This window comes from Heloderma suspectum, chromosome 8, assembly GCF_057233095.1.
Source record: "Heloderma suspectum isolate Gila_16-S chromosome 8, 16-S_ref, whole genome shotgun sequence".
In the NCBI taxonomy this organism is placed as follows: Eukaryota; Metazoa; Chordata; class Lepidosauria; order Squamata; family Helodermatidae; genus Heloderma; species Heloderma suspectum.
The window spans coordinates 14,932,512-14,949,061 of NC_139465.1; the positions used below are offsets into that span (position 1 = coordinate 14,932,512).

Here is a 16,550-nt window from a genome sequence, read left to right on the forward strand (position 1 = left end):
TATGTAAAATATCAGGGATAATGTGAACAAATTAATTGGCACTTAGCTCAATTAAGGCAATTTAGCTGAATTCTGAATGCTTTTACAGAGCATTGCAGAATGTTTAAAAGGAGAATCAGCTGGCAGTTGTGTCTTTCCACCACAAGATGGCACCTGATGCATATATGTCAACCCGAACTCCCTTATGGCAAAACTGAAGAACAAAAAAATAAATTTAAGTGAAAAAGAGTTTGGAGGTCTATAATTGAAAAATGGTGATGCATACAATGGACCTTAATATTTGCCAGGTTATATTTATACATGTATTTTATTCCTTGTATGCTAGGGTTTTAAGCTTTGTCTCATAAACCATCCAGAAAGCTTTGGCTAATGGATGGTATAGAAATGTAATGCACACACACACACACAAAGAGGGTGTAGATTTCTATGTCAATACCAGCACCCACGTTGGACCTGGAAGATTACAAAGCAACCAGCGTACAAACAAGAGCATACTGCATTCTCCTTCAGCAACCCATCCTTGTCAGAAGATAAACCACCACATCTGGTCACTTTCCCTTCAAACATCAGATGCCTTTCAAGTTCCCCAAAGAAATGAGATAGCCATAAAAAATGATAAGTTTAATAAATATTAATACAGAAATAGGATATGGTACAGTCTCTTCTCTTCTTCTCTGGGAAATTAAGGTTTAAAATTACAGCACCCTGAACACTTCCCTAAGCTCTTGGTGGAGACAATCTCTTAAGGAGACAACTGCACTCAACCACAGGATATTTTAACAAAAATACCAGGAACTGTGCAAGCCAATGCAGAACACGCTTCATTACAATGGCAGAAAAAATAAAATCCAAACCTCAAACGAGGCAGTCTATATAAAAGGTAAAAATCCAAGTTCAGCCTTCATGTTCGCTCCGCCGCAGTTCTTCTGCAACAATCTCAGCCCAGGGAACTTGATGCTAGTGTTTCAAAGTCCTGCTAACGTACCAAAGTCTGCGTGAAGAGCGAATCCAAATAAAATTATTTTACATTTGTCGGTATTTCCTTCCCTATGCGCGGCAACTGTTTAATGTTAACTTTACAGTAACACACAAGAGCTTTAAGAGCAAAGTATTAGAAAACACAATATTATGAAACCAAGGAGACTAACCAGGCCTGGTGGGAGGGATGGGGTGAGAGCTACTGTAAAGATGACACCAATTTTATTTTTTTCTCTAATTCACCTCACAAAGGTAGAGTCCAATGCATGCATAAATCACCCCGCTAGAGCTACAATGTTGAGTGATGATTTGAACATAGGGAAACAACCATGACAGATCAAAAACCACCACATGGGGCTCATTCACCACCTCAAAGATGACACCTTTCAGTGGAGGTAGTTCATCCATGCAGCTACAAGTCTTCCCATCATACAACACCCCTGGTTCTTTCTTATTGACACCCGCTCCTCCAAAAGCAAAAAAGGACTCTGTTCAAGGAACAAGACTAGAATATATATATATACACACACACACACACACACACACACAAACACACACACATATATATATATATATACACACACACATACATACATACACACACACATATGTTGAATATTGCCACTCCCCACTGACTTATCCAACTAGCGGAGCAGGCGTTCAACAAATTATATGATCATAAATGGTGACTAACCATCGCAGCTGTGACTATTCTGCACATTTCCACATGGCTGAAAATAGCTCCAGAACCAACCAAGACAGGGAAAAACTAAGGAAAGGTGCATAATGAGTGGAAAGAAAGTGGGCGAATAGCAACATTGACTCAGATCTTAGCAACAGCATCCACACAGGCAAAATGAGAGAGATTGCTTAAACGCCTTTGAGTGTCCCACTATATAAAACACCAGGATTACAAGCAACAAGCTAAGCAAAGACAAAAGGTGAGAATGTTTTCAGACAAGCAACAAGAGAATTGGGTTTCCTACATCAATTGTTTCTAGCAAGTAGCATAAATTCAGTGACTAAAAAGACCAAAACAATACGGTCTTTTATTAAACTCTTCTCCATTACAAAGCAGTCTCAGTTTTGCAGAAGAGAGGATGAGGAAGGGCATGCTTAAACCTTCTCCTCTCAGTCGCACACACCCCCCATTCCCTCTGTAGTTCTTCCCCACCCTGGCTTTGCACCAGAGAAAGAGCCACCAGATTTTTGTTACATGCAGCTGCTGTGTAATGCATCGTTGAGCTTTTGGGTTTAGAGTTAGAATGTTGCCTAAGAGTTGACTGTTTAATGATCTTGAGTCTCTCTCCCACCCCCCATCCCCAAAGAACCTCCATACAAATAGGGGTCAGCGGTCATTTCCAACATGGCAAAGGTTTATAAAAGGGTGTTTTAATTAGTACAATTATAACATAATTAAATTTGTAGCCTTGCCACATCCCGAATTCTCATAACAAGACAAACTCATGTAGTTCTACAAATTAAAATTCACCCTCAAATATTTGAAATAAAGAGCTGCCATAAGATTCCATCCAACAGAAGGCATCCCTGGTTGACAAGTTCACTTCTTCCTCTTCCTCCCTTCTGTGAGTGAAGTTTCACCTTTTCCTGACCATGACTCAGTTTTACATTTGTACTCAAGTTTAGGGATTAGTTTATATGGTATTTTATGTAGATGAGGAAGCAATGTCATTCAAGGCCCCATTCACATATGCATCTAGCACTGGCTTGTAAATAGATCCTTGGCCAACAGCCAGCAGCAAGTAAGAATTGTTTCCAAGTAACCTGCAGGAATATTATGCCAAAGATGGTTTTCATTTTGCCCTTTAGAACACAAGCAATTACAACAGGTAGGGGTGGACTGGTGGCCTACTAAACATTTATGTGGGTTAATATGTTCTGTGGATTTGAAAGGCTGCTCTAGATGCATGAAAGTAGAGCTACTGCCTTGAAATGAGATCTGCACACGACTAAACTATATGTATGAATGCTGGAATCACGTGGGCAGGACCAATCATGTGGGCCTTTCCCATACTATTGATTCCTCCCACATGATTCAAAGGAAGTGGTTACAGACTTCCTCGGGTAACAGGGGCAGTGCCCATCTTGAGGCCAAGAGACTTCACAAGACCCGTAGAAGAAGGGAATGCACATGACCAGCACCACTATTTTACAAGCCAGTGGAAACAAGAGAGGCATCCCTACAAGTTTAGAGCTGCTGAAGACAAGCTTGTTGGAGGAGAATGAATAACTAAATAGCCCCCTTTGTTCTGATCTTAAGTGGTAGCTGTCCTCTTTGCCCCACCAGCAAAGACTTCCAAACAGCACATTCAATGCTTACCCCAGAAAAGGCTGTTGTGCAAAGCTGCCCTCAGAAAACCTACCAGTTTCCCTGCAAACATCATTTTTCTCTTAACCTTCCACCATCTAGCTAAGACATTTTTTATTCCGGTAGGCATTTGATGTTCTGAGTTAAGTTTTAACACTGTTTACCCACTGTACGTGCCCATTTTAGAGCCTTTACTGTATTGATTTTTAATTATTTTGCATTTTTACATTGCTGTTAGCTGGTCTGAGCACTGTGACTACAGCAGAGGGGCGAGATATAAAATAACCTTTAAAAAAACCAATAAAAAAAGATTTGCTCATTAACAGGAAAGGGTAGCTTTAAAAGCTGTTTCAGTGTCTGTGAGATATAGCACTAAAAAGCTAAGATCCACCGACACACAATTATGGCAAGAAACTTAGGCAAGAATTCGCGCATGGTTGACAGATAGCAGCAACGTGAACATAAGAGGGAAAATGGTACATCTATTCTTATTTTAAAATAATTTTAAGTAGAAATAGTAAAAAAAATTCAGGACTCTCTACTTATTCCTTCCTGTACTCAAAGGTTCCTCACCCATCTGTCCTCATTCAAGACTTGATCAGGTCTCCTTTCCCCCTCACCCAGCATTCTTACAACACCAAGGCGCTCACTCCCTCTTCTCCATATCTTTCACCAAGTTCTTCCAGACCCTGAGTGAAAAACTACTGCTGATAACCACCCAAACCTCATATTCCATCATCCTTCTGCTGTCCATCAAGGTCACTCTTTCCCTCTCTCTTCAGCTATTGGGTGAGCTGAGCAAATCCATAAGTGCTCTAAGTTACAGTTGATTCCTTACTTGCTGTCACTACACACAAGTAATACACCATGTAGAGCCAGCTCTGGGTGGTTGGAGATTCACAAAAGTATTCAGGGGGGAAAAGGGGGGATTTGCACAGTGCTAGGCTTGCACACATTACATACAATTATGTTAATACTCTTTTTTCTATATGAAACATTTCTTTATGGGACCATACTCTGGCCCGTAATCATCAGTTCAGGTACAATTCCAAAGTAATCTTTAAAATACGATAAGAGGATATGGCTGAAGACAAAAACTTGTCCCAAATCCCTTTTTTCCTCTTACTCGGACGGCTGACAGCACTCTGGAAGCAGTAGCCACTTCCAAGGTAGCAGGAAAGAAACAGACTGGGCAGAAAAGGCATGGGTGAACTAAGGGAAGAATGGGAAAGTCAACAGGGAGAGAAGCAGGAGCAGGATCAGTGGGGATAAAGAAGGGGGAAATGAGTGGGAGACGTTGAGGGCTGGATAGGAGTCTCTGCCATCTTACTGCATGGATTATAAGGGCTTTTGCCACCTCTGCTATATTGGACACAATGAAGGGCCAACTTGAATGACCCCAATGCAACACAGCACAGCATAGCAGGAACAGAAAGGAAGACTGAATCTTGCACAATGCAATGACCTACACAAATAGGAATCTATGTATATAGGCTATGTGATTATTACATCCAATGCATGAAAGCTTGGCAGATCTGGATGTGTATCCGGCACAAAAGGTGTGCAGGTACAATCCCGCAGTGAAGCCAGAAGTCATGAAAATAAGCCTTAAGTTCTTATTGTTACCCTCTCCATCAGCTTCTGTACACGAAGCTGACCACATGACTGTTCACATAACCTACCCACCTCCAACTAAAAAAATATTACACACTTAAACTGCAATCAGTTTCCAAATTTTGTTCATATTGGATGTGCATTTAGCTGCTCATTTTAGAGAGCTACTTAAGGCAACTACAGCAGATTTTGTCCCCACTGCAAAGAACTATTAGATTTACAGTTCATAAAAATGTTCAATACATGACAGGGTATTTCAAACAAACAAGTATTTTTCATACGTACTGAGCAGCAAGTCAAATGATTTGACCACACATTGACTCAACATAATCTTCCAACACGATAAATGTGTAACCAATCTCTCTCCTCCCCCCCGCCACCCCTACCCCGAATCCAAGTATCAGCTTAGATTTTATAGATTACAGATTTCATTATGACAATCCCTGAGGCAAAAAGCTAGATACACTATTAAGGTTGCCATCTCGTGTCTTGAACCTGTGAATATTACACATGGGTGTCTAGGGCACACTTATCACAACAACTTGAGGTATGTAAAGGATTGTCCCTTCAATTCAACTTTGCACAGTGCTGTCACATCCACTTCATAGGAGAGCAACACCTGAAAGCCCCACCTGGCCAAGCAGAATAAACATTAGAGGCAGGGACTATGCAACATTCCATCTTGATTGACAAATTTCATCAACATCAAGGAAAACCATGGCAGTAGAATTCCCTGTTGAGTAACAGCTGAGCCTGGTGGGTGGCGGCATTGTTTCTCTCAGTGAAAGACTATGATACACATCCATTATAAGGCCAGATTCCTTGTGTGCTCCAGATTTGCTCTTTATGTACACACACAGACACACACACACACACACCAAACAGAATATAGAAAGACAGTTTAAAAAGGAGAGTTCTCTGTTAACAGCTCTACCAATGTTCTTGAATCAATGTGAATTAATCATGCCACCTTCTTCTTAGCCAACACAGCTGCAAACCATAAGATGGTCTTTCGAATGTTGCAAGCAAATCCACACTGGAGTAAGAACTTTCAAGTGACTGGGCAGCTTCTGAAAGAACTTGACAGAGACCCATAAAAACAGGCATGCAGAAATTTGCTAAGGAGTTTCCCAACACAGGAGAAAACTGAATTACAGCAAGCAGTTTTTAAGAACCTTCCGTTAAAGTCAAGCTTGGAAACAGTACCAATACCTTGCAACCATGGGACGCCTTTCAGAACAATTTTACATGGGTATGCCCATTGTGGAAGTATTACATCAGAATGAGTCATTCTGCTCATAGATGATCCTGAAAATCGCATCCAGTTCACGGAATAGATTTTAAGCAAATTGTGAGGAGAGCACAATATGATGAAATGCTTCCACCTATGGGAACCGTTCCAAAAACCACTCCATGGCTGCAAAGCATTTATACCAGCTGAATCCTTACTATTTCATGAAGTAAACCATTAGCTACAAAGAGAACATAGGGAATTCTTGGTCCATGGGAACACCGTGGAGCAATCAGACAAGGCATGAATTTACACATTCAGTGTACTACAGATGTTTTGTTCCTTTCCTGTTTTAACTTGCAGTCAGTCGAAATAAGCAAACAAACACCTCAGTGCCTAGATTCATGTCACCATGAACACCGCATAACTTGTACAATGCTGGAAAAACATACATACATGCATCCATACACAAACACACAAATACAAACAAATGCAGTCCACCTCCTTAGGGTTTGTGGTTCCCTGTATGCTCTATACAGAACATTCCACACAGCAATTTAGACACAAGTAAACGTCACTCCATATACACAACTACTTGTCTGAAATACAGCCTAAACATTTTAATAGCTTCATTTAGACTTTATTTTTAAAAAAACCACACACACACACACACACACACACACACACACTTCCTAGAGTGCAAAATGCTTAAGTATTTTAGCAACAGAACACCGCATTGTAAGTTGTTGTTTTCTTTCTTTAAAATATTCACTTGTCATAGACATCTGCTTTCCACCCCCTTTGAAGCATCCATTGCCGGCAACAGATGCACAAGCAAGTGAGCTGAAAGCCCTGCTGAGCCTTCCTGGATCACAGTCAAGTCCCTGGGAAGCGGCTTCCTTCTTCCAAGATGACAATTTTCACTTGTACAAGCTCATGGTTGGGCTCTGATACATGCACATGTAAGCGTCACAAAGTAGTCTTCGTGCACAGCCTTGAATTCTCCTCGAGTCCAGTGAATGCAATTCCTCAAGAGACATTTTCAGGTATTCGCCAACTTCTGGGCAAGGAGTCACTTGAGGGATGTTAAAGCCATTCTGGCCTCCTTTCAGGAGGGGAGGGAAAGAAAGCAGAGAGATTAATCAAGAAGGAAAAAATCACTTCAGACTACCTTGTCTGGAAATTGTGGCCTCCCATTAGCATGCAATCAAGGATAAGCAGCGCTGCTTTTACTTTATGCCAATTTAATTGTCATCATCTTCCCAGACTGGCAAAATTTCAGAAGGGACAGAATCAGTTTCACATTAGATTATTTATCACTATAAAAGCCAGTTCTCCGTTTTAGTTCCCCGCTCTAGCATGTGTGACCAAGGGACAAAACACAGGGACTATATAGTTAGGAACCGTCTTGATCCATAATGGCTCGACTCACCAGGGGCAGCGAGCAGCACTAGCCCCAGCCCAGCAGTGTCCCCAAGTGACAGTTTTATTTTATCCCTGTAAGCAAGCAACTACCACTTGTTCTTCTGGGGCTGTGGGGGCAAGTAAAGCACTGTGCTTGGGGTGTTTACACCAAAAGGACACCTGGGATGCAACACAGCATCAAGGGCAAAACCTGCCCTCCATCCTCATGCTGGGTGGCCTGGCTCACACAGACATGGATCCTATAGGAAGAGAGAGATGCTGTAACTCAACTACCACCCCCAGGAATTTTTGCATGATACAAACCTACCATCTTTACACACACACACACACACACACACACTACCTGTCCTAACAACTGTCAGTTATCTAATTACTGGATTATAATTACTGGATTAAAATGTCTTGCAACATTAAAGCAATGTCTTGTTTTAACTCACATGTGCATATGCATAGTCTCTCAGATTAACAATTGCTTCCAGCTGAACAAACAAAGGACACTGACATAGTTGACAGAAAGTAAAACTTCTTGATCTAGACTCAGAAATCTTAGTCCATATGGCCTTAATCCGGAGGACAATTCATAAGCTTTATACCACTCATACTTCTGGTTTTTTCATTTCCGAGCATTCCAAACTGCCAGTCTTACTATCCATTTAACATCACAACTACTGATGAAGGCAGAAGCTGAAACATTTAGTGCTAAATATATTTTGAAATAACTCTTGTTGTTAGTCCATCTTTCTTATACATTTTAACTTAAGACTGACTGGATCCATAGTAGATCCAGAGCCTCCTTGTTGCTTTGCTGTTGTGCCGCTTTACACCTCTCTCTCTCTCTCTCTCTCTCTCTCTCATATCTATAGATATATCTGAAGGTGCATTAAAAACAGAGATGGGCAGAAAGTAGATTTCCAGATGCTTTAGATTTCAACTCCCAGCATTCCTGACCATTGGCCATGCTGGGAGGGGGTTCTGGGAATTGAAGTCCAAAACATCTGGAGATCTATGTTCTGCCTCTACATTAAAAGGCATATTTTGTGTATGCCTATCTGGGCTCATAATACTACATCCTATTTCCTTCATTCTATCACATTTTTATATGCTTCCTCCAAGGAGCTCAGGGTTGTGAACATGGTCCCCACCCTCCTTTATCTTTGTAACAGCCCTGTGAGGTAGGTTAGGCAAGAGCGTGCCTGGCCCAAGGTCACCAAACAAGCTCCATAACTGAGTGGAGATATGAACCCAGATTTCCCCCATCCTAGCGTGACACTCTAACCCAGGAGCCCCCAACCTTTTTGGACCCGTGGGCACATTTGGGAATTTGAGAAATAGCTGTGGGCACCACCACAAAATAGTTTCCATGGAGGCTGTGGCTAGTCATGGGGGCCTGGCTGCTGTGGGGGCCTGGCTAGTCAAAAATGAGCCCAAGAGGTGTGGTGGGGAGAGAAAGAGCAAGGCTAGAGGCTGGGAGGAGGGAGAAACGGCAAGGTAAAGAGATGGGGAGAGAAACAGTGAGGCTAGAAACTGGGAGGGAGAAACTAACCTAGGAATTATTTTTCTCAAAGCATGATGAAAAATCACAGAAGAAGCAAAGAGGCCAAACGAAAAGACATACCATCCCGATCAGCCATGCTGTCGAAGAAGAGCCAGGCAGAGTCTCCCTTGCCGTATTTAACGAAAGCCACATAGTGGCTTGTCTCTATACAAAGAACGGCAAACAACTCCATCTTCTGACAAGGTATACAACCATGTCTCCAATCCCAGTCTGGTAGATCTTTCGGAAGAGACACTGGATTGAATTTATGACTTTGCCTTTTGGGATGAAGATGAACCTACAATTGATGTGAGAAGGGTTAGAATCAGCGTTTTCCAAGATCAGCTTAATCCTTACTGCTTTCTGAAGGCACTCAAGTCCCGCATTGCCTCCAACAAGACAGCTACTCCCAGTGGAAAGATTCCCACCACTGGGTAGTAAGTAAATTAGGCAAAAGTCCCAAGACATTCTGAAAGTGGAACTTACTTGCGTATTGCAGGTTTTGCAAAACTGCTTGATTTTGCCAGCAGAAATGTCTGTATCTTCATAGCATTCTCGACATTCATACATGGCAAGTCCTCCACATATGCGGCACTGCCTAGGAGCTATATTTTGTGAGAGGAAAACACCCATTATTAAGATTTTGTATGAAAAGTGGAAAGCCATCCCTTCAAAAGAGAAAACAGAGCTATTTCTTACTAGTCAGCATACACTAATTAAGACATGCCTAATTAAAAAAAATAAGAGGATGCTTTCTATAGCAAACCATGCTTATGTGTAAATGTCTTAATGTAGTTTATGACTTATTACTGAAACAGAACAGGGAGACAGGGATTTCTCCTACTTTAAAAAATACTTGTTTGCAGCATATATGTTTCTTTTTTAGAAATGAATCAGTGAAATACATCTACATTCTACTCTTCAAACAGTCACATTCCTCTTTATCCAAATTACAAACAGAACAGCCCACCTCATGCACACACCCCTACAGTTACAGTAAGGGACTAACTAAACTTTGCCATACTTTGTTCCTCTGTTTTTTTAGAAGTTCACTGTTCAAAACCTTCCTCCTCCTCAATGTCATTTCTTAGTCTAACCATTGAGAATCTAATGGATTCAGGAAGAGGGTACAGGCAAAGTCAGAGAGAAATCCCTCTATTTTTTAAAAAAAAAAAACCTGCAGGTGGGAAGGGGAGGGCGAATAGAATGGATTGATTGCTTCTGTTCATAATTTTAATGAGGAAAAAACCCAGAATTTTTCTAGGGCTGTGGGCAGAACTTAGTTCAGTTCATCCTATGTTTACTGATTTATAAGCTGACGCGGAGGAAGAATAACTGGAAGGCATCTAAAGTAGATGCATCTCTGGATCTTAGGAGAATGCATGGGACAGGAAATTGCTTAGTAACTCCATACAAGCTCAAAGTTCCTTGAAGGCAGGGTGAGACAGACGTAACGACAAAGTATGAAAAATGGGTCCAGTTTTGTTGGCTTACAAGCTACATCTATCATGACAATGAGAGAATGAAGGTGGAAGGCATTGCGGTTAGATTGGACCACTCCTGAAGCCTTCCCCCAGTCAACCACCAATGTAATTCTCCTAATATTTGTGAGGAGGGTGTCACACCTAATGTCTGCTTGCATATGACCAATGAACCATAATTCTCATGGTTCACAGCAACTCCACTCTTGCACTCTGCGGGTGATCACTCTATTTGTTTAGAAGTCCAACACCACCAGACAGAATATAATTCTTTCAAAACATTCTAGCATCTATCCTGCTATGCTACCACAAAGCATGTTTTTATACTCACTGTCTTCCAGTAGGTCTGTGATATTTAATTCCAGGGAAGGGAAGATTTTGTTGAACATTTTGAAGTCCTTTCCGAATCGGGGCATCTGAATGATCAGGCATGAAGGGGCCTAACAAAAGCCAACAAGAAAACCAACATCTGTGATTTCGTCAAACTGCAGGTCTATCTTAGCTCTTTCTGCATCCAGCTTAAGACACTCTTAAGTCACATTGACACTCATGGCGGCAAATATCAGGATGTCATTCCAAAGGCAAGGAACACAACCTCAGGGTTTCAAGCATGTGGGCAAGAAGAAAAAAGACAAATACTAAAAAAAACAAGCACATCACAGGGAAGTTCACAAGGTTCCACACCTCTCCTCATGGAAATGATGGCAATGCCCATCTTTGAACACGAAGCACTAAGTGAGCAAGAAAAAAAGTGGGGGCATCTAGAAAAAATAGGGGCATCTCCTTGCTCAGCATTCATCACCATCACCAGCAATCCTGGATGGACAAGACTTCTGAACGTACAAGGAGACTGGTGAGCAAATACTTCCTTGCTCCTCCTTTTTCAAAAAAGTTGCAAAGAAGCCTGTACCACTAGATGACAACAAAAAGGGAGACTGGAAAGTCTTTCTGTGCTTGCAGCAGAAAATCCCCCTTTTTTAAGCATGGGGGCAGGGGGGGAGACACACCCTCATCTCAAACCCAATTTACAAGATTTCATTTCTCCATGGTAACAGTTGACAACTTCACAGTATAAGTATGCTTTGAGAGTGACTGAACTTAGTATTGCTCGGGTGGGGGAAGCAGCACTGTAGCATTAAGGAACGTTCGCAGCAGTTTTAACAGCAGCCAGGAGAAAAACTGCAGTGTTTTCACCCTTCCAGTTTCTTACAAGATTAATGTGCCAGTTTCACTAAACAGACCTGTGAATTCGGTTCCAAAAAGTATGCTGTGAAATGTCTAACACTCAAACAATCATGTTACTTAGACATAGGACATCAATATGATTTGTAAGGTGCATAAGTGTGTCTTAAACAATCACAACAGCATTTAGCATCATGTGCACAATGACTATATGAACAAATAGGGCAACACATTCTGGTCTCTGCCATCTGCAAGGGGAACAAGGGCCACTGGGAAGCTGCTCCTCCTGCCTCCCACAAACAGCATCATGGCAAGGGAGAGACCACCTTGGCTCCATCCATTGGCCAGAGACAGAGCAGCTGCAGAGAGCTTGCTTTCCCTCTCCCTGCCAGAAAGAACACTGGTAAGATCTTTGTAACTAAGAATTAGTGCCTGTCTTTGCTTTTTTTCCTCCTCCCTCCAAACCCCTTTTCCTTTTATATTGAGTTTTTGAGATTGTAAACCTGCAAGCAGGGACTGTCTTATTTATCTTTGTAAGCCACTCTGGAAGGCTTTTTTGGCTGAAAAGCATGCTAAAATGCTTTAAATAATGAATTAGCAAGAACTGATGTCTGCACAAAAACGACACAAACAGAGACTCCAAAAATTCCTTTGGTAGATACCGAAGAAGTAATTTTGTGATTTAAAGTAATGAAAGACCATCAGCTTATTACAACATCAAACTGTTACGGCACCACATAGGCTTGACGCGTATGCCCTGGCTTCTTCTAAAAAGGTCAACATCAGCCAGCAAAATCTATACACAATTGATAAAAACTATGACGGCAAAAATAGGCTTCAAACCTCTGCAAATTTCAAGTTGCTGTTGATGAAAGACCATTCCAACAACTGCTGTATTGTAGGAACCCCAACTTTCTCATTCTTGTCCATAAAGATCTGATAGAAGTAACAGTCTTGAACCTTTTGACCTGCTGATCTGAGAAAAGATAATAGTTTAAAAATCGACTGTGGTAAAAAGTGGCTAGACTTCACGCTGACCAAAAACGAAGGTTCAACTATTTTCTCATCAATTTCGGCAAAAGTCTTATGTTTGTATTGGGGGGCAGGATCAAGAAGTTTGTACAATGATTAAAAAATACATTTTTAAAATTAACATTGAGGTGAGGATTTAGAACGGGGTTATCCAGCCAGCTGATTAACACCAGTTTGTCAGCTATAAGGTTCTAATGAAAGGACATAACTATCTGATGGATTTCCTGGGTTTAAGTCATTTTCAGACAGCCTCTTAATTTATACATAAAAGACTACACAGCAAAGACAATACATGATGTTGACTCCCATATTTCTAAACTGAACATTCAGCTATACATATTATAAATCACTGCGTAACCAAAGTTAGTTTTACCCATTTAACAGTGAACCATCACTAACAGTTTTCCAGGGAAAAGACAAATTGCGAGAACGAGGGGAAGTGATAGGGAGAAGGTAGGCCCTCAACATGATTAGGAAATAGCTAAATATTTGGCCCAGTGTGAGCATAGGTGAGGGTAATTGGGCTGACTCTATGCCTTCCAACATGGCATCCCCAAAATCGTAAGGTACAGACTGGAAAATTACTTATTTCATTTCAACAATTACATTGCTTAAGTAGAGGTATATTTTACCTTATTTTTAACAGTGGCTCTACTCTCAGTATATGATGAAACAAAATATTCAAAAATTCTTCTGGATCTGTGAAAAAGTAAGAGTTATAGCATGGTATGAAAGCACTGACAAATACAGTTATTAGCTATTTTGTGTATGTACATAAAAATAATTCTGATCATCTAAAGTTTAAAGGTACTATAACCCTAATATACAGACAGATGGAAATAGTCCAACAATTCTGCTATAAAAAATTACAAACTTAGCCTAAACTCTCCAAAATTCTAAAGACTCTATTATGCAGAATATATTCTATATTATGCAAAAATAATATTAAGTTGGAACCATATTTACATTGGATCAACTGCACTGACAGAAATAGACATCCCCAAACATGCCTTCCTACAGCAGTTCCTCCAGCCCCCTGCAAATGTTACAGAGACCCAGTTTGCATCTAACGACTATGGGTTAAGCAACCCATAATTAGTTGGGGCAGCATCAGAATGAGCGACAGGGCACTCCTAGGTCATTTTTTAAGCAAGAAACAAAGCAGAAGGGGCAACTGATTGTGAGACAGACTGCTTCTTTGTTTGCTCCCAACGAATCATGGGCTAATTAACCCATGAATCAGCATTACGTGCGAACCACGTCAGAGTCAAGAGAATCTGCTGAATGGAGTAAGTTGTGGAGAAGGGGAATCCCCCAAAATCAATCCGAGCAACCTTCCATGAGTCAAGCCCTCCCTCTTGCTGAAAGCAGATCATGGATCCACCATAGTATGTTAATGTGACTATTTTATTCACTGCCTCTAAAATAATATGTTTTGAAAATCCAGATACGTAGACACACAGAGCCAGATAATAGAAATCCCAGCACTCATCACTCAACAGCTCATCTGAGGCCCACTGCTAAACCTGGCTCCTCTCTGCCATGGACAATGAAAAGGCTTGCACTTCTAGGGATAAGAGAGGATATGCTCCCCCAGAGCAATGCCACATACCAGAGAGGGTAGAGGCAGCCCCAATGCTTTTGCACAAGCTTATCCATTTGCTTTCTCTAATAGCTTTTGGAAAAATATATGAAATTTAGTTGAGAGCATGGTGTCCCAAACCTTTCTAATCCATCCTGAAAGTTATAGTACATCAGATTTTTTCCAAGCAAGTGGTGATATTCTAGCAGCCACTAATAAATTCAAGAGGGAACTAAAATCATGTCTTTTCACAACATCCTTCAGATCTTTCAATTCATAACAAAGAAGTAACACACAGTTCCCCTTCATTCCCTTCTCACTACAGAGCTTGGGTTACCTTTCTCTTCAGAGGTGAATCCTGATGCTGCTTCAACTTTTTCCAGTATTTTCCTCAGCTTCATTATTTTTGTTGCACACACATACCCATATCTAAAACATAAAGATGAGCAGTCTGATAAAACACACACACACACACACACACACACACACACAGAACCTCAAAGGCATTTGAGTTTGGAAGCATACAGGGTGGGGGCAAACCAATAGGGAAAATAACTATATCATCCACCCTCTTCCCATGTGATCTTTCGCAAGTTCAAATGTTACCAGAGCAGAAGCAACAGTGGATAATCAACAATGAAAAAAATCCTCAGGTAACATTTGAATGAGCTCTTGGATTCCAGGCTCGATGTTTCAAAGTAGTGCCTTGGTTCTTTCAATTTGGGGCAATACAAGTCTATTAAGAGCCAACTTTTTGAAGCTATTAGTTGTATTCTGAATGTATGTGACATTTTTTCAACACCTCTACTAGAAATGAAAGCAAGGGGCCCTTTTGTCTCCATATTGTGTTTATTCTATCCATCCTACTAAGATTCAGAGATGCATCTACTTCAGAAACTGTTCTGAGCCCAGCCTCATGAACTCTACACCTTACTGACACAGGTCATGGAGATGGGGCTGGGAACACATCAAAAAGGCAGGGAGAGGCAATGTGTTACAAAAATTAGGTAGAAAATGTGGAAGGAGCCTGAGGTAATTCCATCAGATTTAGCATTGCAGTCTTCAAAATGTCTGTCTTCAAGGAACCTTTTCAGATACTCGTCTGTCTGCAGAGGAAGCCTTAAACACCCACCAGAGAAACCCCTGTGCATTACAGTATACTGGAGCATGTTCTAGTGTGCAGGCCAGATTTCTTCCCCTCACCTTCTCCCTGTGTGAGCCAAGAATAAACCCTCAATTCTAACAACAACCAGCCGCACACTGTACAGGGAAAATTCGTGGTTATAAACAGGGAAGACAGCTTGAAAACAATGTAGTTTTTAGAACGCTTCATATGCCTATACTTACATTCTGAGAGGATTTACTATCTCTGTTCGCAGAAGCTCTTGAGTTTCGCTATAATATTCTACGTCATTTTTCTCTTTCGGTCTAAGTAAGACTGTGTCCAAAACAGAGCTGAATGCAAACAGGCTGAAAGAGGGGAGAAATTAATTTCAATCTGGAAATACAGCAACAACAACAACTACAACAACAACAAGGGTTACTTTAAGGCCAAGATGGCCATGAAGTGGACTGCATTCTTGCATCCTCACTACAGACAGTTGCTTTTAACACAGCAGGAACTCGGAGCTATTCCTAGCCACCAACAACAACATTTGAATTTTGGCAAAGAGTAGTCCCAATAGCAAAGGCTACTATACATACCACCTTACATTATACAAAGCAGGTTTGAGCTTATATGCTTTATATACAGTACGTGAACCGTATCAAATATCAAAAGGGGTGAAGGGAGAGTGAACTTAAAAGGGGAAACCCAGGAGAAGAGATAAAAGCTAGCCCATCTTGATTCCAAGACTTCAGAAGCACACTGTCCCTTCCCAGACTCGCAAGTGGAATGAGCAATCTCAATTGGAATGCTGGTGTGAGTGTTCCATCAAGGCTGCACAACAGCAGCCAAAAGTGCAACCCCACATTCAGGGCATGACTATCACATAATAAAAAGTGGGCCTGCAGAGAAGGGCCTTGTCTTTATTATATTGATTGAAAACTAGGGGTAGTATCAGATGCTGTCTGTGGGCCAGCAGAACCTACCACCAGCACAACAGGAAGCTAGCACTTCCTAAAGGAACAGAACAGGTCAGCTGAGCATGCACAGGGGAGCT

At 41.2% G+C, this 16,550-nt stretch overlaps 1 protein-coding gene across 3 annotated transcripts in view; it reads right to left on the reverse strand.

Moving 5' to 3' along the window:
* Positions 1 to 4,294: 4,294 nt before the first annotated feature.
* Positions 4,295 to 16,550, reverse strand: part of CYLD (CYLD lysine 63 deubiquitinase) — a 35,788-nt gene continuing 23,532 nt past the window's right edge. For 2 of the 3 annotated variants that reach the window (XM_084812985.1, XM_084812984.1), the window contains 8 exons: positions 15,736 to 15,858; positions 14,726 to 14,817; positions 13,439 to 13,505; positions 12,618 to 12,750; positions 10,924 to 11,032; positions 9,598 to 9,716; positions 9,193 to 9,409; positions 4,299 to 7,257 (listed from right to left, as the gene is read on the reverse strand). In XM_084812985.1, coding sequence (XP_084669111.1) covers positions 7,073 to 7,257; positions 9,193 to 9,409; positions 9,598 to 9,716; positions 10,924 to 11,032; positions 12,618 to 12,750; positions 13,439 to 13,505; positions 14,726 to 14,817; positions 15,736 to 15,858 — 1,045 coding nt within the window. In that variant the 3' untranslated portion in view covers positions 4,299 to 7,072. Of the gene's footprint in view, positions 7,258 to 9,192; positions 9,410 to 9,597; positions 9,717 to 10,923; positions 11,033 to 12,617; positions 12,751 to 13,438; positions 13,506 to 14,725; positions 14,818 to 15,735; positions 15,859 to 16,550 lie in introns of all 3 variants that reach the window. The other variant, XM_084812986.1, reaches the window with a different exon arrangement.